Genomic DNA, 23,163 nt, shown 5'->3' with positions numbered 1-23,163 from the left:
CATGTTTGTGGCTTGTCATGTCTCAGCAAACAGGAAAGCTGGAAAAGCTGGTTTTGGTTGTCTGCCTTGGCAAGTATCGCTTCAGCAGAATGGAACAGAACATGTGTTGTTTTGAAAAGCCATGTTACCATCTCTCATACTAGTGATTTATTTGAGTGTATTGGACCATGCTGAAATAAATACTATGTGAGCATGCTAAGAGCTGACTGTTCTTAGGCAAGTGGGAAGCATCAAAGTTGTAAGATGCCCTTGTATGTCTCCAAAGGACATTGCTTTGTGAGAGATCTGGTCTGTTGCTTTCTCGTCTTTCAGCTAGTAAGATACAGTTTAGTATCATGATGCTTATTCTGAGTGGCCTTTGATGGTTTATTTTGCTTAATAACCTCTGGATAGTAGATCCAGTTTAAAACCCCATCTCCACTAGTTAGTGGAAGGGAAAATAAGTTTAGGCTTCTCTTGGCCCTTTTCTCCTGAGTGTTCTTGTTGCTGTTGGGAATGGTGGTGTACCTCTGATACTCTAATTATTCCTTCCAAATGTCATTTTCTACTTGAAACCTTGTTAGGTGCCATTAAAACTTCAGTGGAATCTTTGTTTCTTAGTTTCCAGCTCTCCCAGAAGCCACAGTGCTGCAGAAATTACTTGATTTGGGGTAATTTCACAGTTTATGGTAAAGACTGATGAATTGCATGCTACTGCTGCTGGGCAGAACTGTAAGCAGTAGCTGAGGCTCTGAAACTTCTGGTTATTGGACTCAGGAATAGAGTCCAATAAAATGCAGCAATTTATACATAGTTTGTATCCTAGGGGTTCTTGTTGTTAATTATTTTATGTTGTGTGGCTTTAATGCTGAGGGACCTTCAGGTCGCTGGAATTATTTTGCAGAGTTAGCAGGAACTCTTGTGAAACAAAAGCTGTATTCTGAAGCAGGCTAGGCAAGCAGTGCTGGAGAAGGAGATATGATCTCTATGTAGAGTAATTGGGAAAAGATATGTTAATTCCTAGCGTGCGGTGGGATTTATGTGTGTGGATGGCAAGAGCCAGTGGGCTTTTGTTTTATTTTTTTGTGAGGAAATCAGCTAAACAAAATGGGGGAGGGAAGATAAAGTGAGGGGATGCAGCAACTTGATCTGGCAGGACAATGTGAGTCAGGGATGAGGAAGCTGCCAGGACAAGGAACCAGGGGCATGTCTAGGATCAGAATAAAACAGAAAGCACTGCTGAGGCAATCAAACAGAATGCTTATTATGAATAAATGAATATCTGAATTCTTCAGAATAGATAGTACGTGTCATGCTCTTCAGGAGCTGCTTCCTATGGCTTTTTGCTAAAAACATTCTTAAGGTTTTGAGATTTGTTGTGTACTGAAGAGAGAGAACATGAGTTGTAGCGTTTTGTGGAACTTGGTCTTGATAATTTTTAAATTGGTCAGGCCTGTTGGGATGTTTTTGTGGAAAAACCCAAAGACTGCTCAAGAAAGCCTTATAATACTGGTTTAATGTGCAGTTCTCTCATTGATGTGTATTATTCCTGTTTATTGCTGTTAGGAGGTTGTAGAGGCGTGTTAAAAAGAGACTGTTCCATCAAAAATCTGTTGAAATACTACATCCCTGTTTTTCAATATAAAAGCCTTACATCCACAGAGGTGCATTTGTGCCAGTGTACCAGCACTGATTTCATACAGCCCATTTCATGACTTTGGGGGTGGTGGTGTGTGTTTTTTCTGAGCAAATTTATCGCCTTAGAAAGGCTGGAAACTTGAACTCAGGCTCCTGCAGCAGCAATATGTTACCTGTTTAAAATCACATATCTTAAAGTGGAAATTGCACAGCTAAGAATGTGTTACCTAGTCTTATTCAGGTGGGAGGGTTCTTAGTGTTCACTGTTTGAATGTTAAACCCTAATTTAAATAACAAATACACAATGGAAGCATAGGTATGAATACACGAGGTGTTTACCAGCAACACTTAGTGCACACAATTGTACTTCAAAAGTAGCTGCTTCTACTGGAATAAAACATCTGCGGTTTCCAGTTTTGATATGAAACACTAGCATGATAGATTTTTTGTTAGAGGTGAAGAGAGGGATTACAAGATAGGATTACAAAAGACTAATTGCTTACGTAAGGATTTATGAATATTTAAAAAAAAATCCACCAAAATTAAAGTATGTGGTTCCATATATTATTATATTGGTTTGTGGTTCCATTATGTTATTCCATATATCATTTTAATTTATCTTCTGAATCTTCTTGCTCTTCTTGAAACCGATTGTAGGGAAGTTGTCATTTCTTTCTCTTCCTTCCCCTCCCCGTAGTTTTAAGTCATCCCATTGTTCTTAGCACTTGTAATGTCCACAGGTTAATATTCTGGTTTGTGTTTTTTTACTGCAGGGTGCTGTACCCAAAGGTAATGCCACAAAGGAGTTCATCGAGAGTTTACAGCTGAAGCCAGGACAGGTGGTTTACAAGTGCCCAAAGTGTTGTAGCATCAAACCTGACAGAGCCCACCACTGCAGGTAGAGTCTTTTCTGAGGACTGCTCTTTTATCAAGACTGCAAGAATTATCTAGTGTGCAGTGATCTAAATTGTTATTGAGTCTGAGACTGGAGTGGTTAAATTGAGAGATTGGCAACAGAATTCAGATGCCAATTAGTGGCAGGCATGTTCAAGCTTCTCTGAAGAAATCTCAGGGCCTTTCTGACAAGTTTTCATCTATAGCGGACTGGGGCCACTTCTTGCAAAATGGGAAATACTTAAAATGAATGCTGCCTTGACTCCAGACCTGTAATTGATATTCTGTAAATTTGCATGTAAATGTGACTTAAAAAGAGACATTATATGCTAGAATGCATAGAAATCCATAAAATGTAATGTCTCTGAAAAGGTCAGTGTCCCTTCCGTTTTTTTTGTTCACAAACCCATCTGTCTAACTGTAGCTTCTGTTTAGAAGTGATTTTTAAGTTAAAACTAAAGGTCAGGTAACCATATATATTTTTAAGAGTTCAGACTTCCACATTTCCATTGAGTACTGTGACTTTTTGTGCTTTGTGATAGATCAGTATGCCTACTGATGTGTCATATCCTTTCTTTTTCTGGTAGGATAAACTTCCCTGAAGAGAGTAGTGAGATTTTTAGTACTAAGGGCAGTGAGCAAAAAAAATAACTACTTCCTAAAATTCTGTTCTGCTTTTACAGCAAGCGAAGCTGCTTTCCAGTAAGTAGTTACTGAGTTTGCACTGGTGTCCCTTCCCGATCTACTCAAAAACCAATACGTACTGAGAGACGAGCTCGTACCAGGATTGCTGCTGATTCATGCAGGGGTCTTGTGGAGAGGGGAAATATGTGGTACTGAACAGAGCAGACTTGTTGTGCTGTTTGCATTTTTCATGTTTATTTTCAGAGCTTTAGTTTGCAAATGGGTTTTTTTGTTGTTTTTTTATTTTAATCAAAATCAGGAGTTGGTTATTCAGCAGGAGCAATGTGATCACGCCTATCACTTATTAATGCTACTGTAAAATCCCCTCTGACACTTCTTCAATTATGAATGAAACTTTGAATCTAAAATGCTGTCTTGCTGATGACTCACAGCTTACGTAAATGGAAAAGACACTTTGGCTAAACACAAAACTTTGTCTCCATGGTCCTTTTTTCTATGCTTTAAGATAACTTTTTGGACATTAAGATTTGGGAAACTGATCCGCTGAGCACTAATGCTGTTGAGACTCTTTAGTCAAACTTTTTTTTTCTGGGGTAGGCAAAGCATCAGCAGGAGATGCTGCTAGCTGGTATGTCTGAGTGACCAGGGTGCTTTTTGATTCATATGCTATTTTGTGAGTCCTCCATGCCCAGCAAACTGTTCCTGCCAGCATTTGGGAGCAGGGTGAGAGTGTCTAAGTATGGGCAGCTCCTGCTGCCTACAGTTTTTAGTCTTAGTTGCTGTGTTTCCTTTTCCACCAGCTAGTTTCACATTCAGCCTGTCATCCAAGTGCTTTTGGTACGCATGCATGGAATGAAACCTCTCCTCTCAACCTCAGCTGCCTCCTTCACAGGCGTGGTCTTTGGCTTGACTGCTTCAGGTTGTCCCTCTGGGGAGCTAGGATCTGGGAGCAGTTGAAGGGGTTGCTTGGGCATTACCTGTTCCAGAGCCCAAGCAAAGTGTGTGCGCGTGTACAGGCAGTAAATTAGACCACACGGAGGCATCCTCCAGCTTCATACCACCAGCCCTGCCTCCCTCCCTTCCCGCCCCCACCCCTGCTTTTTATACAAAGCATGTCATTATCTGGCAGGTAAATTGTTTTTACTGTGCCAACTGATTTTAGTTCCCACATAGCTCAAAAATCATTTCAAGCTGCTTATTCTAGCAAAATGAGGCTTTTTCTGTTTTCCACTGCACCTGGGGCTGGCAGGTAATAGGGTATCCAGGCCTGCTTGAGGAGAAGCAGCTCCTGATCTGGCCTGAGGCAGGGGCCTGCCTGACTGGCCTTTCATTTAGGATCAGGGCTATAGCAACTCATTTTCGTTTCAGGCATGGCATGTATCCTTGGGGATTACCCCCTTCCAGCATGTAGAGTGAGTGCAAGGCTGTTCTGATGGAGATGCTTTCTATTATTTATTTCATACATGCTCATAAGAACACGTTTATGGTTTTGTTTGAGTTTCCCTTAAGCATTTGGGTGTTGAAGTTTATTGTTTATATTAAGGTCAAAGTATTTTTTTGTTATAAGAAGAAAATAAAACTAGCAGAGCCTTCAGTCCTTTCTGTTTCAATGCTGCTGGAATTGTTCTGGATTTGTTGCTTCCTTTCTGGGTCTATTGTTTGTTTTGGGGTTTTTCTTTTTTCATATTTGATTTCTGTGCTTGTTTGTGCAATGTGGTATCAGGAGACTGCCTTTTGTCTCCTATCATATGAGAAAGCAGCACAGAAAAAGACTTCCTTTATTATGTGAGCTGAAGCAGTTACGAAGCAAGAGAGTGATGTTCAGGCAAAGTAATAATGTTTTAATTATTTGACTTCTAGCCACAATGTGCATGCTGGCAAGAATTTTAATTTTCATAGTCTGGTCTTGTGAAGTGCTTTAACATCTAATTTTACTTTGAATGTATATTGTGGTCCTGTCTTTCTGACTGACTGCCACAGCTGTTTTATGCTAGTATGTGGCTTACCTTGATGTCAAGAATCTTTTCTAATGCTTTATTTTATTTTCTTTTTTGCAATTTCCTGCTACCAGCTAATGTTGGTAAATAAACTTTAGTCTGTTATTTGCAACTGTGAAAAATATGTTTTATTCATTACTACTTTTCACATCTTTCTGGGTTTTACTTCTTTTTAATCTGTGGACATTTTCACAGATAAAAAATATCTGTAATTTAATTTAGTTTTAATCTTTTTGATTTCCGTCTGCCTGAATGTATTGTTCAAACCATATTTTGGCAGAACCACGTGTGTGAGTATTACACTAAGGTGTCTTACTTGGTGTTAATTTTTGCAATGGTGATTTGGTATTGTATGGTTAATTTTGAACAGACATAGTCAAGTGAGCAAACCACAAATACAAATGTGGTGACAAGTAAATTTATTTAGGTTCAAATTTCAGCTCTGATTCTTTCCTTTAATTTCTGTGTCCCCCAAACCCCTGTGAAATCTTCTGTTCCTGGAACGAAATGTGCTATAAATAGACCTGTATTCTTTCAGTGTTTGCAAGAGATGTATTCGGAAAATGGATCATCACTGCCCGTGGGTCAATAACTGTGTAGGAGAGAATAACCAGAAGTACTTTGTACTGTTTACAGTAAGTATTTTGCAAGTGGTGTTTGAGGTTGTCCAGTGAACAGTGCTGAAATGCTGCGTGTAGTCTGAGAAGCAGCTCTGAAGGCTGGCTTTCTCTCCTGTATCAGAAGAATTTTATGGGAAATTTTTGCAGGCTTGTGTTTCACTAAGTAGGTAACACACACAACTCAACAATGGGCAAAAGGCATCACAGGAAGTATTTGCCAAGGTTTTTCAAACCTTGGTTTGTGTTGACAGTTGTTTAGCACTTTTTTCATAATGCAAGTAGTTTATTGTGGCGTTGAGCTCTTTGAGGTGTGGGCCATCCTTTTAGACCATACTGTGTGGCTGGTAGGGTCCCAGGCCATATATAGGTTCCTAAACATTGTGGTTGTGTGAGTACCTGTGGGATCAGATAATAAGAGCTATTGGCACGTCTCAAGCAAGGAGTGGTAAGTCTTCCCCTTTGGCAAGAATTATCCGCCTTTTACTTGCAAGTGGTTTATTTTCGTAGTTGAAAACCAAGGAGGTGTTTGACTTTTTGTACTATATCTGTGACATCATGAGTAAGAAAACGGGAGTGTGAACTTGAATACTACATATTTCTGGAAGGGTTGAAATCTGTTTCATCAAAGCAAATATCCCGTGGGAGTAGCATGAACATTACAAGGCTGAGTTTCAGTGATGCTCTGTTTTATTAATAAACCTTTCGAGACGTCTGTAGGTTCGAGGAAGAATGTTCTTGTATTACCAGGTAACAAGAGGGAGATTTTCTGTTAAATGGAGAGGCTTACAGTTCTGTGGTGTGATTTATTAGAATGTGGGTTACAGAACAAAACAAATCCCACTTCTTTCCCTTGAGCAAATGTCTTTTCACCACGAGAGTGAGCCAGGTGTTTTAATCCTATCAAAATGGTTTCTGTTTCTGTTTAAACTGACATCTACTTTCAAGCAGGCTATATTAAGCACTTAGTGTAGTTGAGAGAAACAAAATAAGGGTTGCTGGCTTAATTCTTGGTTATTCTTTTTGAGACCTAAGGAGGTGAAAGAATGGCAGCATGCTCAACTTGGAAGGAAAACCAAAATACTTTCCTGTCACCTTTTACTGCCTCCACAGGGGTTTCTTGTAACAAAATCTCTCTCACATCTTGTATCTGCCAATCTTTGTCAGAGTCTGAGGTTCAGGAGAGTGATCTTTTTTAGCCCTGTCTTGGTGAATTGTAGTGTATGTGTAGCTTTGCATATAATTTAAAGCTTTTTGTTACAAAGCCAAGACCTAGTTTAAACCAAAAAGGATTAAGTACAAAGTATTAAAGCTCGAGAGAAATTTTCCATGCCAGTGTCTGCCTCAGGGAAAAATACTTACTTAAAAAAAAATTAAAAAATCATTTTACTGAAACTCAAGCTGGAAAGTGGGTGAAGTATATTTTGTGGTTAAATTAGCTGTTGTGGGAAACTATAGTGCTCTCAAGTAAGGATGTAAGCTTTGACAATATGATACCTCAGTGTCAGGGTGTTGCTGTGCTCTGGAAGTTGTGCTCTATTGGGTAGAGATAAGGACAGTAAACTTCGTGGAAAGCTGCGCTGGGACACAGGGTTTTGTGTCCAGCTCGGCTTTGAATTAAGCCACCTCCTTCCTGTTCCATCAGAGCTATTAGTAAGGCCAGAGTAAGTCAGTGTAATCTTTGCCTTTGCCAGCTTCAGGGCGTTTTTTTAGGGGGGAAGGGAGGGTTTGTGGGGTTGTTAGGATTTTTTTTAACTCTTAATACTTTGCTTTATTTAAGGTGTTTGGAAAATCAGGCACTCTGGTCTTTAAACTTACCCGATACCTGTATTACATGCTTTATTTTTCAGATGTATATAGCACTGATTTCCTTGCATGCTCTAATTATGGTGGGATTTCACTTCTTGTATTGCTTTGAGGAGGACTGGACAAGTGAGTACTAACAAAATACCTCATTAAAATACCGTATTAGCCTATAAATAAGACTTACAATGTAGTTTGTTTGTAAGACAACCAACCTCTTCCTTTTATGCTGATTTCAGAAGAATGCTATCAGGGCTGTGCTATTCTTTTTTTTTTTTTTTTTTTTTTTAATGATCAATCCTGGAACTTCCTAATTCTTTCTGACCTGCTGGGATGTCTGTCCTGAAAAGTCCTGTTTCAGCTTAAGCCTGATAACTGCCTAGGGAGAAGCTGAGATCTAGGGACACCTAGATAGTATGTGTGCAATAACCTACTGTTGACATGAGCGCAGCACTAATTTCCTGAATGCCAGCACAAGATAAGAAGAATGTGTATGCTTTTTTAAAAAGGGTGATGTGAATCATTCTTGCAAGACTGCCAGGAAAACATGCTAACTCTGATCCAAAAATCCACCCTTACAAGAACAAACAATTCCTTTTCACACACACACCAAAAAAAACCCCAACCCAAACAAGCAAAAAAAAAAAAAAAGCCCAATGCTCACTGTGGAGCAGCCACTGAGTAAATTTTCACAAAGCCAGCTGAGATATGTGTTTAAAAACACAAATGGATATAGGAAATCCTCTGGGTAATGCTGAGTCAAACAGCAAGCTGTCAAAGAATGTGTGTGCAGATGTATGTTCTGCATGTGGATTTTTCTTGAAGAGCATTAGCTTTGTTTTTCTTGGAATTCCAGTTGTATCATTCAATATTATAACTGCTTTTAGTTTATCATACTGCAGAGGATGGGTACATTTGCACATACAAACTGAATTTGATAAGGTTGTTCTGCAGTTCAGAACTTTAAGACAGCTGCCAGCTGTCACTGAGACCATCTGGATTTGACTATAGTGGTTAGGGCCATAGGGGAAGGATACTTCAAAAGTTAGTTTCCTTTGTCCCCTTTCTCAGGGCCTGTTACCTGTTGGGGAGGCACTCTCTCACCTGTCCCAGGTTTAGGTGGCACAACAGAGCTATTATGAGAGATGGATCTGTTGTTCCAGCTACCTTGGATTTGTGCTGATTGTGTTAGCCCCTCATTATGGTGTATCTGTTAAAGCCTAACATCTCATGAGAAAAGTAGGATTTTTTGGTGATACTCATTCTTGGATTTCAGAAAAATGTGGAGATGTTCTGACATTTACACACTCAATGCTGATTTTTGCCCTATAACGTTTTTCTTCATCTTGGTTTTTTCTGCTTCTCTTTTATAGTTACATTCTCAGACTTTTTTTTCAGCTCTTGCTTGAGTTTACACTATGGAGTATGAGGAAAAATAAGATTTTGACTTAATCTGCCCTTCTTTAGGCTATGACTTAGACTAGTTATGAAAGGAAGCATACTCTGGTTTTATGCTACAGAAATAATTTTTCTTGGGTTCTGACCACCAGCTTGAGATTTCTAATGGACTTTATCATTGTGGAAGATCCATTAAGATTAAGGTTTAAGAGAGAAACTGCAGGTGAAATGAGTAGAGTGGAGTCCTAGCCAGTGTGCTGGGGAAACACCTAAGTGGAAAAGAAAGTTGCATTATTCAAGTACTGCAGGGGTGGTTTTAGTTTTGCACTTTAAAAAAAAAAAAAAAAAAAAAACACAAAAACAAAACAAACATGCAGGAATGATCATTTCATTGTTGAATATCCTCAAGAATGTCAGAGCTTTCCTGTGCACCTTTTTGAGAATGGTGATCATGTAATTTGACAGTTTGAGTACGGAAAACTCGTGGCTTAGCAGGTGTTTTGCAGCTACTGCATTACCTGATCTCTTCCAACACTCTTGTTTTCTCTTCACAGAATGCAGTTCCTTCTCTCCACCAACTACAGTGATTCTTCTCATCCTCTTATGTTTTGAGGCTCTCCTATTTCTCATCTTCACCTCGGTTATGTTTGGGACCCAAGTACACTCCATCTGCACTGATGAAACGGTGGGTGTCTCACACGCTCTCTCCTTTACCCTGTCTCTCACTGTTTGTAGAAACAGTGAAGGGCTACAGGGTTTTACCTCGTTGCACAGGGAGTTCAGGTCTGCGTACCCTGTGAGGAAAGATCCAGTGTAATAAACTGTGCTAGGACAGTGCTGGGTTGTGCTCTCTGAAGCTTGCTGGGAGAAGTTGTGTACATCTAGGTATTGGCTGGGATGTTGTGTTGGCGGTACCTCTGATAAGGTAGGCATTGGTAACTGGGATTACTCCATGGAGACTTTTTGTCCCTGTGGACTCGAGAACCTTTTGCCTTTAATGAAGTGCTTTTACATTGGTATTGTCTGAAATTCAGCTGTGTATCCCCTGGTGTCACTATTTACAGCTTTATGTGCTGGAAAGCAAAGATGAGTAGGTGGGGGAGGGAGATATATATATATGTATATATATGCACACACACTTCTTTTAGTCTAGAAGATTTCCAGTTTTAGCTGCTTGTTACACAGCTCAAAAACTCTTGCCAGAGGGAAAAAGAAAAGGGAGTGGAATAGGCTTATGGAAACCTGCTTTGTATAGTCTGCTGCAAAGCCACCATATCATCCCCAATTCAGAGATGTTTGAGTGTGGGAGTCCATAATATATCCCTGCATTTGCCCACGTTCGTAAGGATGGAGCTGGTGACTCCTGGGGATGTTCCCACACTTGTGAATACTGCCAGCCTTCACCAAGCATGCTCAGATATCTGAATTAACTGGAATGGTTGAAGAGAAGTGATAGTCTTAAAAAGAGTGACCACTCTTAGTTCCTCCCCTGCCTCCTTTAGTCTTCTTTCTTGGTCACTTGTTTGCCCATGGCCAGGTGAAGCTAGAATATGTATTTTTGCTGCCATTGGAGAGCTATGACTGTTATAGACTGCAAGAGCTCATTGCTCCTATGTCTTTTGTGCAGTACTGTTTTTTAATGCTTGGCTTCTGCAAGAGGCTGGTGTTCACACTGTGGCTTCTCTGTGTTCAGAGCAAGACTTAAGCTGTTCTTTCTGCTGGGGAGAACCCCAGGAAGAAGTATAATGTCGTACAGAACAACAAGATACTGCTGAGCTTGAGTTTATCAATAGGTGTGTAAATTATCAATGCTGCCTGTGAAATAATCATCTGAATTTCTCAGTCTTTGAAGCCTGTCAAGAATTTTTAGAAGCTGCTTCCTACAGCTGGGTACCCGAATATGTCTCCCGATTTTTCCCTTCTGCTCAGATTCTGGGAACTCATAGATGTTACAGGAACAGTGCCACAATCTAAAATAAAAAATGAAACATGGTCTCCCCTGTTCGGTTGTGAGGCTTCGTTTTTGTTTTCCTTTTTAATATGTACCAATAAGGATTTTGTTCCGTGGATTGTCTCATTGCTGATGTGCTAGCATTGACCTAGCTGTGTCTGGCAAGCAATCTGTTTTGGGCAGAGGATTATTTCCAGGTGAAATTCTTCTTGGTGTGGTCTCTTGCAGTGTTTACTCCACATTCTAGAGACAGGGCTGTGTCTTGCCCTTTCTTACCTTCCTCTTCTAGTCACTGCAAGACCTCATTCCCCATCCTGCGTATGCGCTCCCACCGGGATGGTTCCTTTCTCCCTCAAGGGACCCAGAACCCTAGTGTTTTGCTGTTGTCTCTGGAGGTGACATTTACCAGGGCTCAGCACAACTTTTGCAGCTGACCCATGTTGTGTTGTGCAGAGCTCCCAGAATCGGTAATCTGAGGCATACAGATGTATTACAGAGCATTAATCTGTAGCATGGAAGAGACATGTAGGTCAGGAGAAGCTTACCTTGCAAAAGATCTGAAGTGAAAGAACAGAGTTACCTGCCTGCTGCTGCTGCTACCTGTGGAAGAGTAATGGTCTCCAGTGACTGCACTTCGTTTTGCTTCTGTGGCAACCAGGCCTGGCTTTCCTGGAAGACCAAATTAACTTTGTGGGTTTTAGACACAATACAGATAATTTGTATATTTTTTAAATGATTGACTAGTGAATGTTTCAGCTGATTGCTTGCTGGCTTATTTTTGTTCTCCCTCTAACCTTTACTAAACAATGCCAATGATTTCTCTCAAATTGGTATCTTATTAACCCTTTCTCCCTGCTGTCACCCCATGCATGTTTTAGCAGTGATTCTAATGAACATGAACAGGCACCAAGTAGACTCAGCTACACTGAGCCATGGGCACTTCCTGAACTTGCTTGGTGAATCTGGGAGCATTATAGATTATCTTTGGGTTTGTGGGTTTGTTGGGATTTTGGGTTTTCTTTTTTTGTCTGCAAGCTTATAATGGTTTCCTCTACAATTTTCTATCTGGTTTAGCACATACTCTTTTCAGCCATTAAAGCACATACTTTTGTTTGGTTTTAGGTGCTGGGTTTTCTCTTTTTTTGATTGATATCAGAGGCAATTGGATGGCAGGTCTTAAAAGGTTTATGAAGTATGTAGGCCTGAACAAAATGAAAGTAATTTTATTTTCAAGGAATACTTTCTATCCTTAATATTTTTTTTTTAGCATAAAACAATGAGAAGAAAAAGAAAGGCAGTGTAGATGCATTTTTTATTTTCTTACTCCATCCTTTGGATAAGGGGTAACTGAGAGTAGACCTTTCCCCAGAATCAGAACTACAAAATCTGTTTGACTGAAAATGTGATATTTCTGTTTTCAGGGAATAGAACAGTTGAAAAAGGAAGAGAGAAGATGGGCTAAAAAAACAAAATGGATGAACATGAAAGCAGTATTTGGCCATCCGTTCTCTATAGCATGGCTTAGCCCATTCGCAACACCAGACCAAGGAAAAGCAGACCCATACCAGTATGTGGTCTGAGGAATTCTTGACCAGCATTTTCACTAAAATAGAAATATATTACAGCACTACTGTTAAAATTTTTCCATGAATGTTTAAAACAAAAAGCAAAACAAACTTTTTTATGTCTATTACATGGCTGATAATTGCAGAGAAAAAAAAGCTCTGTATTTCACAATTTTAGATAATTCTGTATCTCTGGCTGAAACTGCTGCTGCTTTTTTTTTTTTATTTTTTTCTTTCTTGGTTTTTTTTTTTTTTTTTTTTAAATCTTGTTAACTTTACTGGCATTTGTTTCTCCCTGCTTTCTGTATGGCGTAACTAATGTGAAGGGGATCCTCTTTCTCTGTTGTTACCCACCCCTTCTGAGTAGATTCTCATGCTGTCTCCTGACTGTGATGAGCTCTGTGAAGACATATGAGTGCCAACAACCCTACACAGCTACCTTTGGACTTCCTGAAGGAGCACACTGCTCTTTCGTAAGTGAACTTGAACGGGGAAGCAGACACTTCACTTACCAAAAGGTGCAAGACAAGAATGCCACACAGCAAGAGAGCCAGTTGACCTGGTGATCGCGTACAGTTAAAGTACTGAAACCAAACATTGCCGACACCAATTCCCACCTCACCCTACCCTCCTTTTTCCTTCCAGCCACAGAAATGATTCCATCTTTTTGGCATTATTTTGTCTGTGCCCTCCCTCGTGTGCAGGAAGTTGTTGCCCTCCTAGGGTAACTGTGGCAGATTTAGAAGACTTTGGATTATTAAATGCCTTACACTTGCAAGAAAGAAATAAATCTAATTTTCAAGTGTTTAGGATAGCAGAATCATCTTGTTTGTATGTATTTGTCTTGGTAAATGACTTAGAGCAATGCCTGCTAAACAGTGTTAACATGAAAAACTGACATGAACGACCTGCTTACTAATACTGATGGGATGTGTAGCTGTACCAGGGTGATTGAGTCTATATTCTTAGCATTGCCCTGATTTAGAGCTTTGTAAATCTTTTTTTATATTAATGCATACATGTGTATATGTGTAAACACATGCACATATGTGTGTAAGTGTTTTAAATTGGGAAATATTTGTGGTAAGGAGCATGCATACTGTTATGAACCGTGCAGTGATGAAAGTGGGAGGGGCAGAAGGCATTCCAAAAACAGGTAGAGCCAAACCGTTCATAACTGCAACTGACAGCCTGTGTTCAGGCAGGAATTTTATTACATTTTTGGATCGTGACTCCCATGGGCTTATCAAATGAATTGCAAACGAAGGAGAAATACAAATCAGCTGTGTCCCTGACTTCCAAGGAATCTTTTCTTTCCTTGATTTAAAATAAAATGGTAATTATTTTTTTGAAAATGACCTGTTTAGACTGCTTCAAAGCCATGGGGGAAGGGAGGGATGTCAGGGAAGGAGAAATTTAATGGATGTCTCATTTTGGAAGTAATGTGAATGCTGCATCTTTTCAATCTGTCAATGCTTCCATATGGAAAACAAATGCAATAAAACTTTTCCAAAAACTTGTTTGCTGTTCTTATTTACTGTCCTCACTTGAAACATTGGGAAAAATCTGTAATGGTTTTCTGAGCTCTCACTTCCATACGCAAGCAGGCAGAAGCATTAATTGACTGTTTAAGTTTAAAATTTAGTTAATCGGTAATATACTGATCTGTTAATCAGTGGGTTTATTTTGCCACTTGGAAGAGGCTGTTAGTAACTGCTCTGCTGTGTAGGTGGGCTATTTCTGTAATCCTGCTTGCTCAGGGTTAGATCATCAGGGGTATGTTGTGGTATCTGCTGCGGGGCTGCACAGGGGGAGCCACAGGCTGCACTTGTGCTTGGGTGGGGAGATTCTGTGAAGGAAATCTGGCCTTTGCATACACGTTTCCTTAAGGAAGAAAAGTTCAGGAAAAGTTTAGCTTTTGTTTTCATAGTGCTGATACTGCTGATAGTGGAATTATTATTATTGCATATAGTGGAATATGTATTATAAATAAATATGTAACTCTGATTTTATATGCAGTGGTGTTTTTCAGAGAATGCTCCCAGCTTAATAGTTAAGGGCTGGCTCTGTGGCCAGGATTAGTTCAGCAGGTGAGACACAGGTGCAGGGGGTAACTTGAACTTTAGAGAATCTGGCCCTAAAGCTGTCTTGACACAAAACCAGATGTATTGAGGGGTGAGGCTTTAGTTACCTAGACAATCAAAGAATGCATCTCTCTATACAGTTCATTGCTTTAAAAATTGTTTCAATTATAAATTGCACTGGTGCACATTCCAGTTTGGGTTTATTTTAGTTACCCTTATTCACTACGCATTTTGGAGGAAGATCAGTTAAGTTGTTCTGGCACTTTGACCATTGTGAAAAAATGTGTGATTACTCAGTTTTTCTTGTTTCAAACAAGTACAAATTTGTTCATTTGTTAAACAGCGTTATATAGTATTTGAGAATTTCAGTCAAACTGGTTTGTACTTTTTAAATGAGGCGTCATCATGGTTTGCAGAAATACCCATTGGTGCCTGTTATGTGTGTGTGTCAGTAACCGGGGGTCCTCGGTTTTATTTGCTCTGTACGACTTGCTGGCACAATTTGATGCTAGTTGAATGATACTAAATGTGGGTCAGTATCAAAACGAGAAAGGCAGACTTGCTGATTTGCTCATAGAAAGTATTTTCTTGGGCAGGACTACCTGATTTCAGGTGCTAGTTCTGTCTGAGCATGGCCAAGAGAAATTGAAGGACAAACTCAATCAGAGGCAGGGTACTTCTTTTCTGAAAAGCGAAGTGGTGCTCCAAGCAGAAATGAGCGCAAGGACGTGCCGTAGGGGAAGTCTGCTTTGATCATGATTTCTGATCGTGGTGCTTCCTGCATCTTCCCCTTGAGAGAGAAATTGTTACAATGCTTCCCTTTTCTGTTCACTCTTTCCTTTTGGATTTGAAAAGTGTATTAAAAGAAATTCATGCATTTCTTCTAACATGCAAGAGCTGTCCCGCAGATTGCTTCTGGGTCAGGCCACGCAGCCCCCCATCTTCCTCTGGCACTGTGCAGGAGCAGATGCTGAGGGCAATAATGGGAGAAACAGGATATATCCTACAGCGTCACAGTGCTAACAGGTCAACCTTACCTTACTCTCCCTGCGTTTGCAACATTTTACCTCTTACTGAAGCAGGATTGTCTGGTATTTTCTGTTTATGTATGTCTTCTATTTTCAGTATTTGTTCAAAGCTATGTCATTTGAAATAGTCAAAGGTGATGCTTTCTGAGCCCCCTTTTTAAGTGCCCTTTTTTTAAGTTGGGTGATGGGAAAGAGAAACAAATGTTGGTTTAATTTGAAATACAAAATTCTCACTGTAAAGTAATGGTGAGAGATTTTGGGTAAATAAATTTTTTTTATTTAGTTTCATTAAACACTAGAAGTTTCATTAAACAGTACTGAAATGTCTTGTGCATTTCTTCCATCTTCTTCAAAAAAATTTTAAGGCAAAACCTCATGCCCTACTGACCGTGGGGCAGGCAGCCAGAATGCGATCCAATTTTTAAAACTCCTGCTCATTTTCAATGCATGCTGCGAAGGCATTACTGAGGTCAGGCTGGGAGGGAGAAAGTATGCCCCTGCCTCCGATTAACTGCTCCCTAATCTGGCATTAGTACAACCTCAGCCTGACCTTGCTTATCGCCTTGGTTAGCAGATACTGTTCAGAGCAGGTGAATGATGTTTCTGGGGGAAGGGAAGAGATGGGTTGCTGCCCAGAAGTGTTCAAGATCCTTATTCCCAGCCTAGATGTAAGCATGGATCGAAACGGATTATGTACGTGACTGAGGGCAGGGTTAAGGCTCGTGCTGCTGGGGAAGGTCTTAAATGCTTGGTGCCTGTTTCTACTGCCCTGTGCTCCTTGTTTTCCTTCTCTCTAGATACTCACGCAATAAATGCTGCAGCCATGGTGCCAGTTTCTTACTAATATATTAGAAGCCTCTGCAGTTTGCTAAGGAACAGCTGACAACCAAAGGTCATCATCTGCTTTAAGCTGCAAAACCGTCTGCCTCCTGGTTGCACAGCCGCAGGGCGCTGGAGCCAGAGTATCCTGCAGGAGAAGCACACGGTAGTGCTAAAAGGCTTTGTGCCAAGGCTCCGCTCTGCTGTGCGTGAGCACTGCTCCTCTCCCAGCTCGCCCAGCGGGGAGGTAAGGACAGGCACTGGCCGCGGCAGAACGAATGAAGTGTTGCATCCCAAGGGGCGAGAGGCTGCAAGGGATTCTCCCTGGAACAGCCAAAACCGCGCATTTGCAAGCTTGGGAGCGGAGCGAAGGGACGTGTGCCTGTGCTTAGCGTTGCAAGGTGCGCGTTTGTCCTTCAAGGCTTGAATTTTTCCCAAAATTGCAACCCTGAAGACTTCAGTTTTAGTATTGCATCATTTCCTTCTGTGAATTCATTGCTGGATTTCTCTTAAGTCAGCATGAGAAACAGGGCATGAATGAAGCTTTGCACGTAATTCTTTGGTTTATGGTGTGTTTTCTCCTGGGCCTGCTCATGCTGACTCAATGTTGTTGCAAGACGAAGCTGCTGCCGTATTAAAATGTCATGTTACTTTATAAGGCTTGCTGTGAGTGCAGCTGTTGCATGTATTCATCCCCCCACCTCCCCCACAAAGCTTTGAAATGTTTTCTGGGTCATTAGGGAAAATCTGCAGAATTAGAATGTGACAAGGTGGATTTTTCATCCAGCTCTTCTAAAACTGCTCTTTTTAAATGGTTTTAACTGAATTTTCTCATTTTTCCTTTCCTTGAGTGTCTCAAAACTTGGATTCGGTGTTCTCGCTTCTCTAAGAACAGGTTTTCTACATGGTCACTTGTGTATCAGCAGCAGTGTGTCATATGCAGCTGTAGATATGACTCCTCTCTTACATGATACAGAAAATGGGCATAAAAGATTGTGCCCTATTTCACATAGCGGTAGCCTTAAAAAAGTAATAAAAAATTCTTAGTTCCTTATTTCTGCATGGAGGAGACTACCAGAAAAGAAGTCAGTGCCTGGATTTGGTGGTTCTGTCATTTAAATACAGTCAAAATGTTTGCTTTACTAAAAGGGATGTTCTTGGAGGGAGAATGAATCAGAATATTGACTGACCAAGGCTGTGGTCCCATTTTGAAGCCTCCGCTTCCACTGTACAGATTTCCTCACCTCTCAGCGAGTATCCATTTTGCATCATGATTTGTCTTTGACAATTCGTTAAATGGAAATCGGGTTCTTAAATATTTGCTCTTAATTGGCACAGAGAAAACTTGTTCTCATGTCAGCTTCTAGTGACAAGCCTAGGTATGGCTGTGGTACGTTCCTGATCACTGGAAAAAAACTGCAGTCTTTTGCCTGTGTCTGAACTATTGTAAAAATGCACGAATAAGGCAAAATGTTAAGTTCTAATTGTATTTTGTTACTCTTTGGAGGGATTCAAAAAGTGGTGGGAGAAGTAGTCCATGTTTCCAAAAGGGATGGCTTTTAAGATGCCGATTCTAACATAAAAATCAGTAGCAGCTGATAGCAAAGTAAGTCCTCAAGATTCAGATTGTCCATTAATTTGGCCTTGGTTTAGGGTTTTGTTGTTAAATTTGGGGTGAAGCTCTCAGTAATGCAGGACGTCTGTCTTGATCGTTAACTAAAACTTGAGTAATGTCCTGGTTATAGGTAGGTAGTTTTACATGTGCTGCAGGAGCTGGTGCTCAAATACCTGCTGTAAATGTGAGACAACCCAAAACTCTTCTCTTCTTGCAGGGTATTGAGCGTCTTAAAAATCAGAAGCCGACCTGGGAGAAGATCAGCGGCTGGGAAGGAATGAAGCTGGCATTTGGTGGTGCCTTCTCCTTGGGCTGGTTCAACCCTTTTTCGAACCTGAATTGCAAGAGCCCAGCACCGGTCGAAGCAGTGGCAGCAGCTCCTGCGTCTGCAATAATGACCCAAGAAGAAATCGAGCAGTTTCTCACTCGAGATGTTGCCATCCAAGTGTTGCACGAATAAGCAAAGCATCCTCCGTGATGTCAGGAGCAGCTTTCAGGTTTTGGTTTTTTTTTAATAACTAATTGTGCTGAAGATTTAAAGGGTTGTTTTTTAACATACTTCTGGTGCATTAAAAAATTCAGGAATATCTATCTGGCAGACAGGTACAGCACTAGCAGAAGCAATGCAAATCTCCAGGGAAAGCTCTGTAAGTTATGAAGTGCATAAGCTCTTTTTTGGACCTGCATCAGCTGCTTTACTGAGCTTTTCTTACTTGGCCGTTAAGGAAAGCTTATAGTTGTCAGACAGATTGGTCCCAGCTCCCAGGAATGTGCAGTCCTAAGGAGTCCGGTTCATCTTTTGCTCTTACAGCCTTTTGGAGGGATAAATGATAAGCCCTGTGCAATGGCCAGTTCAGCCCAGCTCTAAAGGTTTTCTTGAAAAACAAGTCCTGTTTAGCTCATCCCATGGAGGCTGCCTCTGGATTATGGAAGCTGCTGGTGCTCAAGTTGTAGCAGAGGTGGGACATGGGGCTATGGACATAGAGATGGGTGAGCTCACCCTGGGCGTAATTCCTTTGGGCACTGAAGTATCTCCAGGGGTAAATTTTAACCATCTGCACTCATGGGGCTGCCCAAGGCTGGTGGTGCTTGCCTGAGCAGTGTCGGAGCCGGCGGGCTGGTGGTGGTGCCAGGCTGGCAGGAGAGTTTGCTGGTGGCCAGCACAGCTGAGAGCGGGCAGATACTGGCTGGGTTGTTGAGCTGGGGCGGGGGGGGAAGCTTTTCCCCAGGGCTGCAGTTCATTAGCACATAGGATGTGTGGAGCAGCAGCTGCCTGGCCAAACTCTGCAGCCCAGGAAGCAAGCAGCTGGTCTAGGCCAGGCACCAGGGCTGTTCCTGGGGTCGGAGGAGAGAGCAAGGCATGAGCACCCTGCTGATGGAGGTACTGGCTCTCTCCATTTGACTTGTCTAATTTTGATGTCTCTTTTTTTTTTTTTTTTTTTTTTTTCTTGATAGCTAGAATTACTTGAGAATTAATATTGCCGCTTAATCTTACTGGGGTTTAATGTTGTCCTACCAGTACTTGCCATTACGCAGGGTTTCCTTACGCTGATTTTGCAGCCAGCTCCTGGTGAGTGTTGGTGAACCCATAGAAGGAACGTGCATCACTCAAGGGAAGTGTCACTGCTGGTGGCAATAGTTGCAGCGATATCATGCAGGGGTGATGCTCGCCCCTGCATTCAAGAACGCTACAAACACCTGGCATCCTCCAGGTGTCAATGTACTTTTAATTTAGACTGTTTTGCAATATTTTTTTTTTTAATTCCTGTCATCTCCCTTAGCTTTATTGTCAGTAAATTTTGCAGGATATTAGAAGGTGTGCTCCTGGTTTTCCCCCACAGGACATGCCTGACTTTATCTCCCCCTCCCCTGTAACATGGACCAAAGATAATTGCTTCCTCTCAAAAGTAAGAGAAAGGAGTTTGGGGGATGGAAGCATGATTTTGTGAAAGACCTGTATGAAGTTTTTATTCTTTATAGAAGCAATACCAAATGGAATTTGTGCAAGATTTTTATATTATTTTTTTTACCCCTGCAAAAAAAGCATCTTAATATGTATGAATGGTGTGACATTCAGGGCTACTGTGGAAAGATGAGATTCTGTCCTGGACTTGCCCTCTGCCACAGCCGTCCCTTTGACAGATAAAGGGACTGGGAACAGAGTGCCATGACTGTTAGGAGCACAGCTCGGCTAAAACCCAAGGGGTATTTGCAAACAGTCGTCCCATCCCCTGTCCCCTCTGGATGTCTCCTCTTGTCAATGAAAGATAGATTTAGAAAAAATCATTAGGAACTGTGTATTTATAAAAATTTAGGTAAAGGGAAACACCCAGCATTTGGGGGGAATTGAGGTGTCCTCTCATGCCATTTAGACATGAGGTCTTGAGCGTCTTTGCCCTGTGCAGCAGTGTGATAGTGAGGGAAGAAGCTCTCCTACTTCTGCACCAGAATACATTCCTCTCTGTCAGCATCCCACAGGAAAGGGACATCAGGGACACACAGAGATCTGTAAGGGATTTCCTACAGGGAGCAATAGGGATGTCGAAGGAGAAAAAGTAAGAGTGCCCGTTTTAGCTCATGTTTTCTAATTTTGGCTTGCCGTCCAACCTCTGCATCCCGTTAATATCCCTGCCTCCAGTACTGTGGCTGCAGTGGGAATGGCTCTGCGGGGTCCGGGGGGGGGAACTAGTCGATGGCTGGAAATCACCTTGAGGCAGGCAGGTGGGGATCTGAGCCCAGGAGGGACCACCTCGTGATGCTTCTCAGGACACAGACCCCATGTACGTGCGTGCCTTCTGGTGGGCGTGGATGGAGGCGGTGTATTTCCTCCTCTACTCTCAAACCTGGTTCGCCTTACCGTGAGAACAGGTGTCCTTCACTTCTGTTTGCCACCTCTTGTGTTGTTCCTCAGGTGCTGGCATTTCTTGGTGGTTTTTTTAAAAGCTGAAGTGGAAAAGTAGTGTGAAGAGGAGGGTGAGAGACAGAAGAGCTGTCTCCCCTCCTCCCACAGCACAATTTTGGTCCAAGTGAGAGACGGGGGTAAGTCCCTGTGCCTTACGCAGAGCCGTAGGCAGCCAGGCCAGCGCCGGCTCTGGTGCCCCCCAGGACCTGGTGGGGTGATTTCCTATGTCCAGCAAATCGGTTCTTCTGGTGTCTGTTGGCTGTCAGTCTCCCTCGTCCCCCTTTTCTTCCTCCTGCCCTGGGCAAAGTCCCAGTACCCTTTGGTGTATCTCCTCTGTGTCGGTATGGTGTGTCAGCTGTTGGAAATTGCAGAAGTCTTTGTGAGCTGGAAAAATCTTTAACTACAGCTCTAGTATAAACCTTCTTTAATGACTACCTGGTAGCTTGACACCAAACATGATTTTCATGAAATTGGAACCAAACCCGCCATTTCCCTTCCCTCCACGCACTCCTTACCCCTTGTTAAATTGTGCCTTCGTCTTCAGGCCGTGCTGCTATGGTTCCAGCAACTGGCTGGGCCCTGGGGAAGGTGCTCCTGGAGAGCGTGTTTGTGGTGCCATAGATGTGGGGGTGGGGGAGGGTGCTCCCCCTGCACTGCTCAGTGCTGCATGGGCCACTGGAGATCCCATCGCTGCTCCAGCATGAGGTGTTCATACATAATGGGCAGGGTTGTGGCCGATGTAGAAAGTGTTCTTGTATTCTTACTTGGTGTCTTCTATGGCAGGTTTTCTATGCAAGTAAAGAATTTACATCTCTTGAAAAAATATATATTTTGCTATTTATAACTCCTTTTTATGCTATTGTACTTATTAAAGGACCGATGTGCCATCTGCCAAGGACCACCTGCTCCTCCCTTCCCCATGGGCACCACGCACGTGGACCCTGCACCTGCTCTGCCCATGGAGAGGGGCTCCTGCTCCCTGCTGTGCCGCCACAGGAGGTGGCCTTGGGGGGGGACCCAGTGCTGCTGCGGGGTGCTGGGACACCGTGGGCAGAGCAGTGGCAGGGGCCGGGGCAGCCTGACCACCTTCTGTGGCCCAACAGCTGCCTGGGCGCTCCTCTGGGGGTTCCTCGAATCTTTGAAAAGCAAGGGAGTGGTCAAAACCTTTTTTTGCCTTTTTCTTCCTTCTGGTTTGCCTTTTTTTTTTTCCTCTTCCCGTTTTTTTTCCTCCTCTCTTTTTATGGGCTGGCACACGGCCAGGTCTAAGTCACCATTTATTTTTTTCCACTCTACAGTGCTAATGCCTGAATATTTGCCTTTTAAATAAAGAAATAAATAAACCCCTGTATTACTCTGTGGCTCAGTTTCCTCTTTCCTGGCAGAAAGGCTGGAAACCTCACTGCCTGAGCGCTGCTGGCGGCGGTGTGGCGGTGCCACGGGGCAGAGCAGTCCCTTGATGGGGTCAGGGGCTGGGGTGTGCAGTGCAGCACTGGGCTCCAGCTGTGCACAGCTGTTGTCTCCTTCAATGTGACTAATGGAAGGGCTCCAGATGTACACTGCTGTCAAGGTCCTTTCTGTAACCCAGTGTTCAGGGTGGAAGGGGATGGGTAGAGGTTGTACGTTTCTAGGGAGGTACTGGTAATGCTGCTGGAGACAGTGCTGCTTCAAAAAATGCCCCAAACACCCTCCCCCTACCCCAAAATGGGTGGGATAGGAAGATGATGTATGAAAAATGGTGTGTGGGGAGACTGTGCCAGGTTTGCATTTTTTGTTGTCTACAGACAACAAAAATGCACATTCTAGTACGTTCCCCAGCTGGCCAGCTGGGAGGGAGAGGGAATAGTCTAGGATGGATTTGCTTAAAACATTTCTTGAGCTGTGCAGTAGCCTGTGGCACAGTGAGGTCCCTGGGTGGCTGTCCCTGTAGGACCGCAGCACTGCTGGCCCTGGCAGCCAAGCGGCTGCAAAACACCCCAGGCTCGCACCCGCTGCTGGCTGCAGCTGGCACCCTCACAAGCTCTGATCCCTGGCCTGAGGTGGGAATGTCCCCTCGTGAGTTTGGAGCCGCCCCAACCTGGTGATATCATACAACCAAATCACACAGTCCATTTCAACAATTTTTATTGAATCACAATTAACTGCAGTCAACACAACGGTGTCCTTTAAGTCATTCTATTTCCCTTGGCCTAATGGGATTTTTCCTCTTCGAGAGTACTGTAGCAATCGAG

General features: G+C 42.4%; 1 protein-coding gene across 5 annotated transcripts in view; it reads left to right on the top strand.

The window, feature by feature from the left end:
* The window catches only part of ZDHHC3 (zinc finger DHHC-type palmitoyltransferase 3), a 36,616-nt gene extending 14,330 nt beyond the window's left edge, over nucleotides 1–22,286 (top strand). For 3 of the 5 annotated variants that reach the window (XM_056338279.1, XM_056338278.1, XM_056338277.1), the window contains exons 3-7: nucleotides 2,391–2,515; nucleotides 5,692–5,788; nucleotides 7,621–7,702; nucleotides 9,526–9,656; nucleotides 18,251–22,286. In XM_056338279.1, coding sequence (XP_056194254.1) covers nucleotides 2,391–2,515; nucleotides 5,692–5,788; nucleotides 7,621–7,702; nucleotides 9,526–9,656; nucleotides 18,251–18,493 — 678 coding nt within the window. In that variant the 3' untranslated portion in view covers nucleotides 18,494–22,286. Of the gene's footprint in view, nucleotides 1–2,390; nucleotides 2,516–5,691; nucleotides 5,789–7,620; nucleotides 7,703–9,525; nucleotides 9,657–12,343; nucleotides 14,007–18,250 lie in introns of those variants that run through there. The other 2 variants (XM_056338282.1, XM_056338280.1) reach the window with 2 other exon arrangements.
* Nucleotides 22,287–23,163: the final 877 nt, after the last annotated feature.

Source organism: Falco biarmicus, chromosome 4 (assembly GCF_023638135.1).
Source record: "Falco biarmicus isolate bFalBia1 chromosome 4, bFalBia1.pri, whole genome shotgun sequence".
Classification (NCBI taxonomy): Eukaryota; Metazoa; Chordata; class Aves; order Falconiformes; family Falconidae; genus Falco; species Falco biarmicus.
The sequence above is the reverse complement of the archived record's forward strand: the minus strand, read 5'-3'. Positions and strand labels throughout refer to the sequence as shown.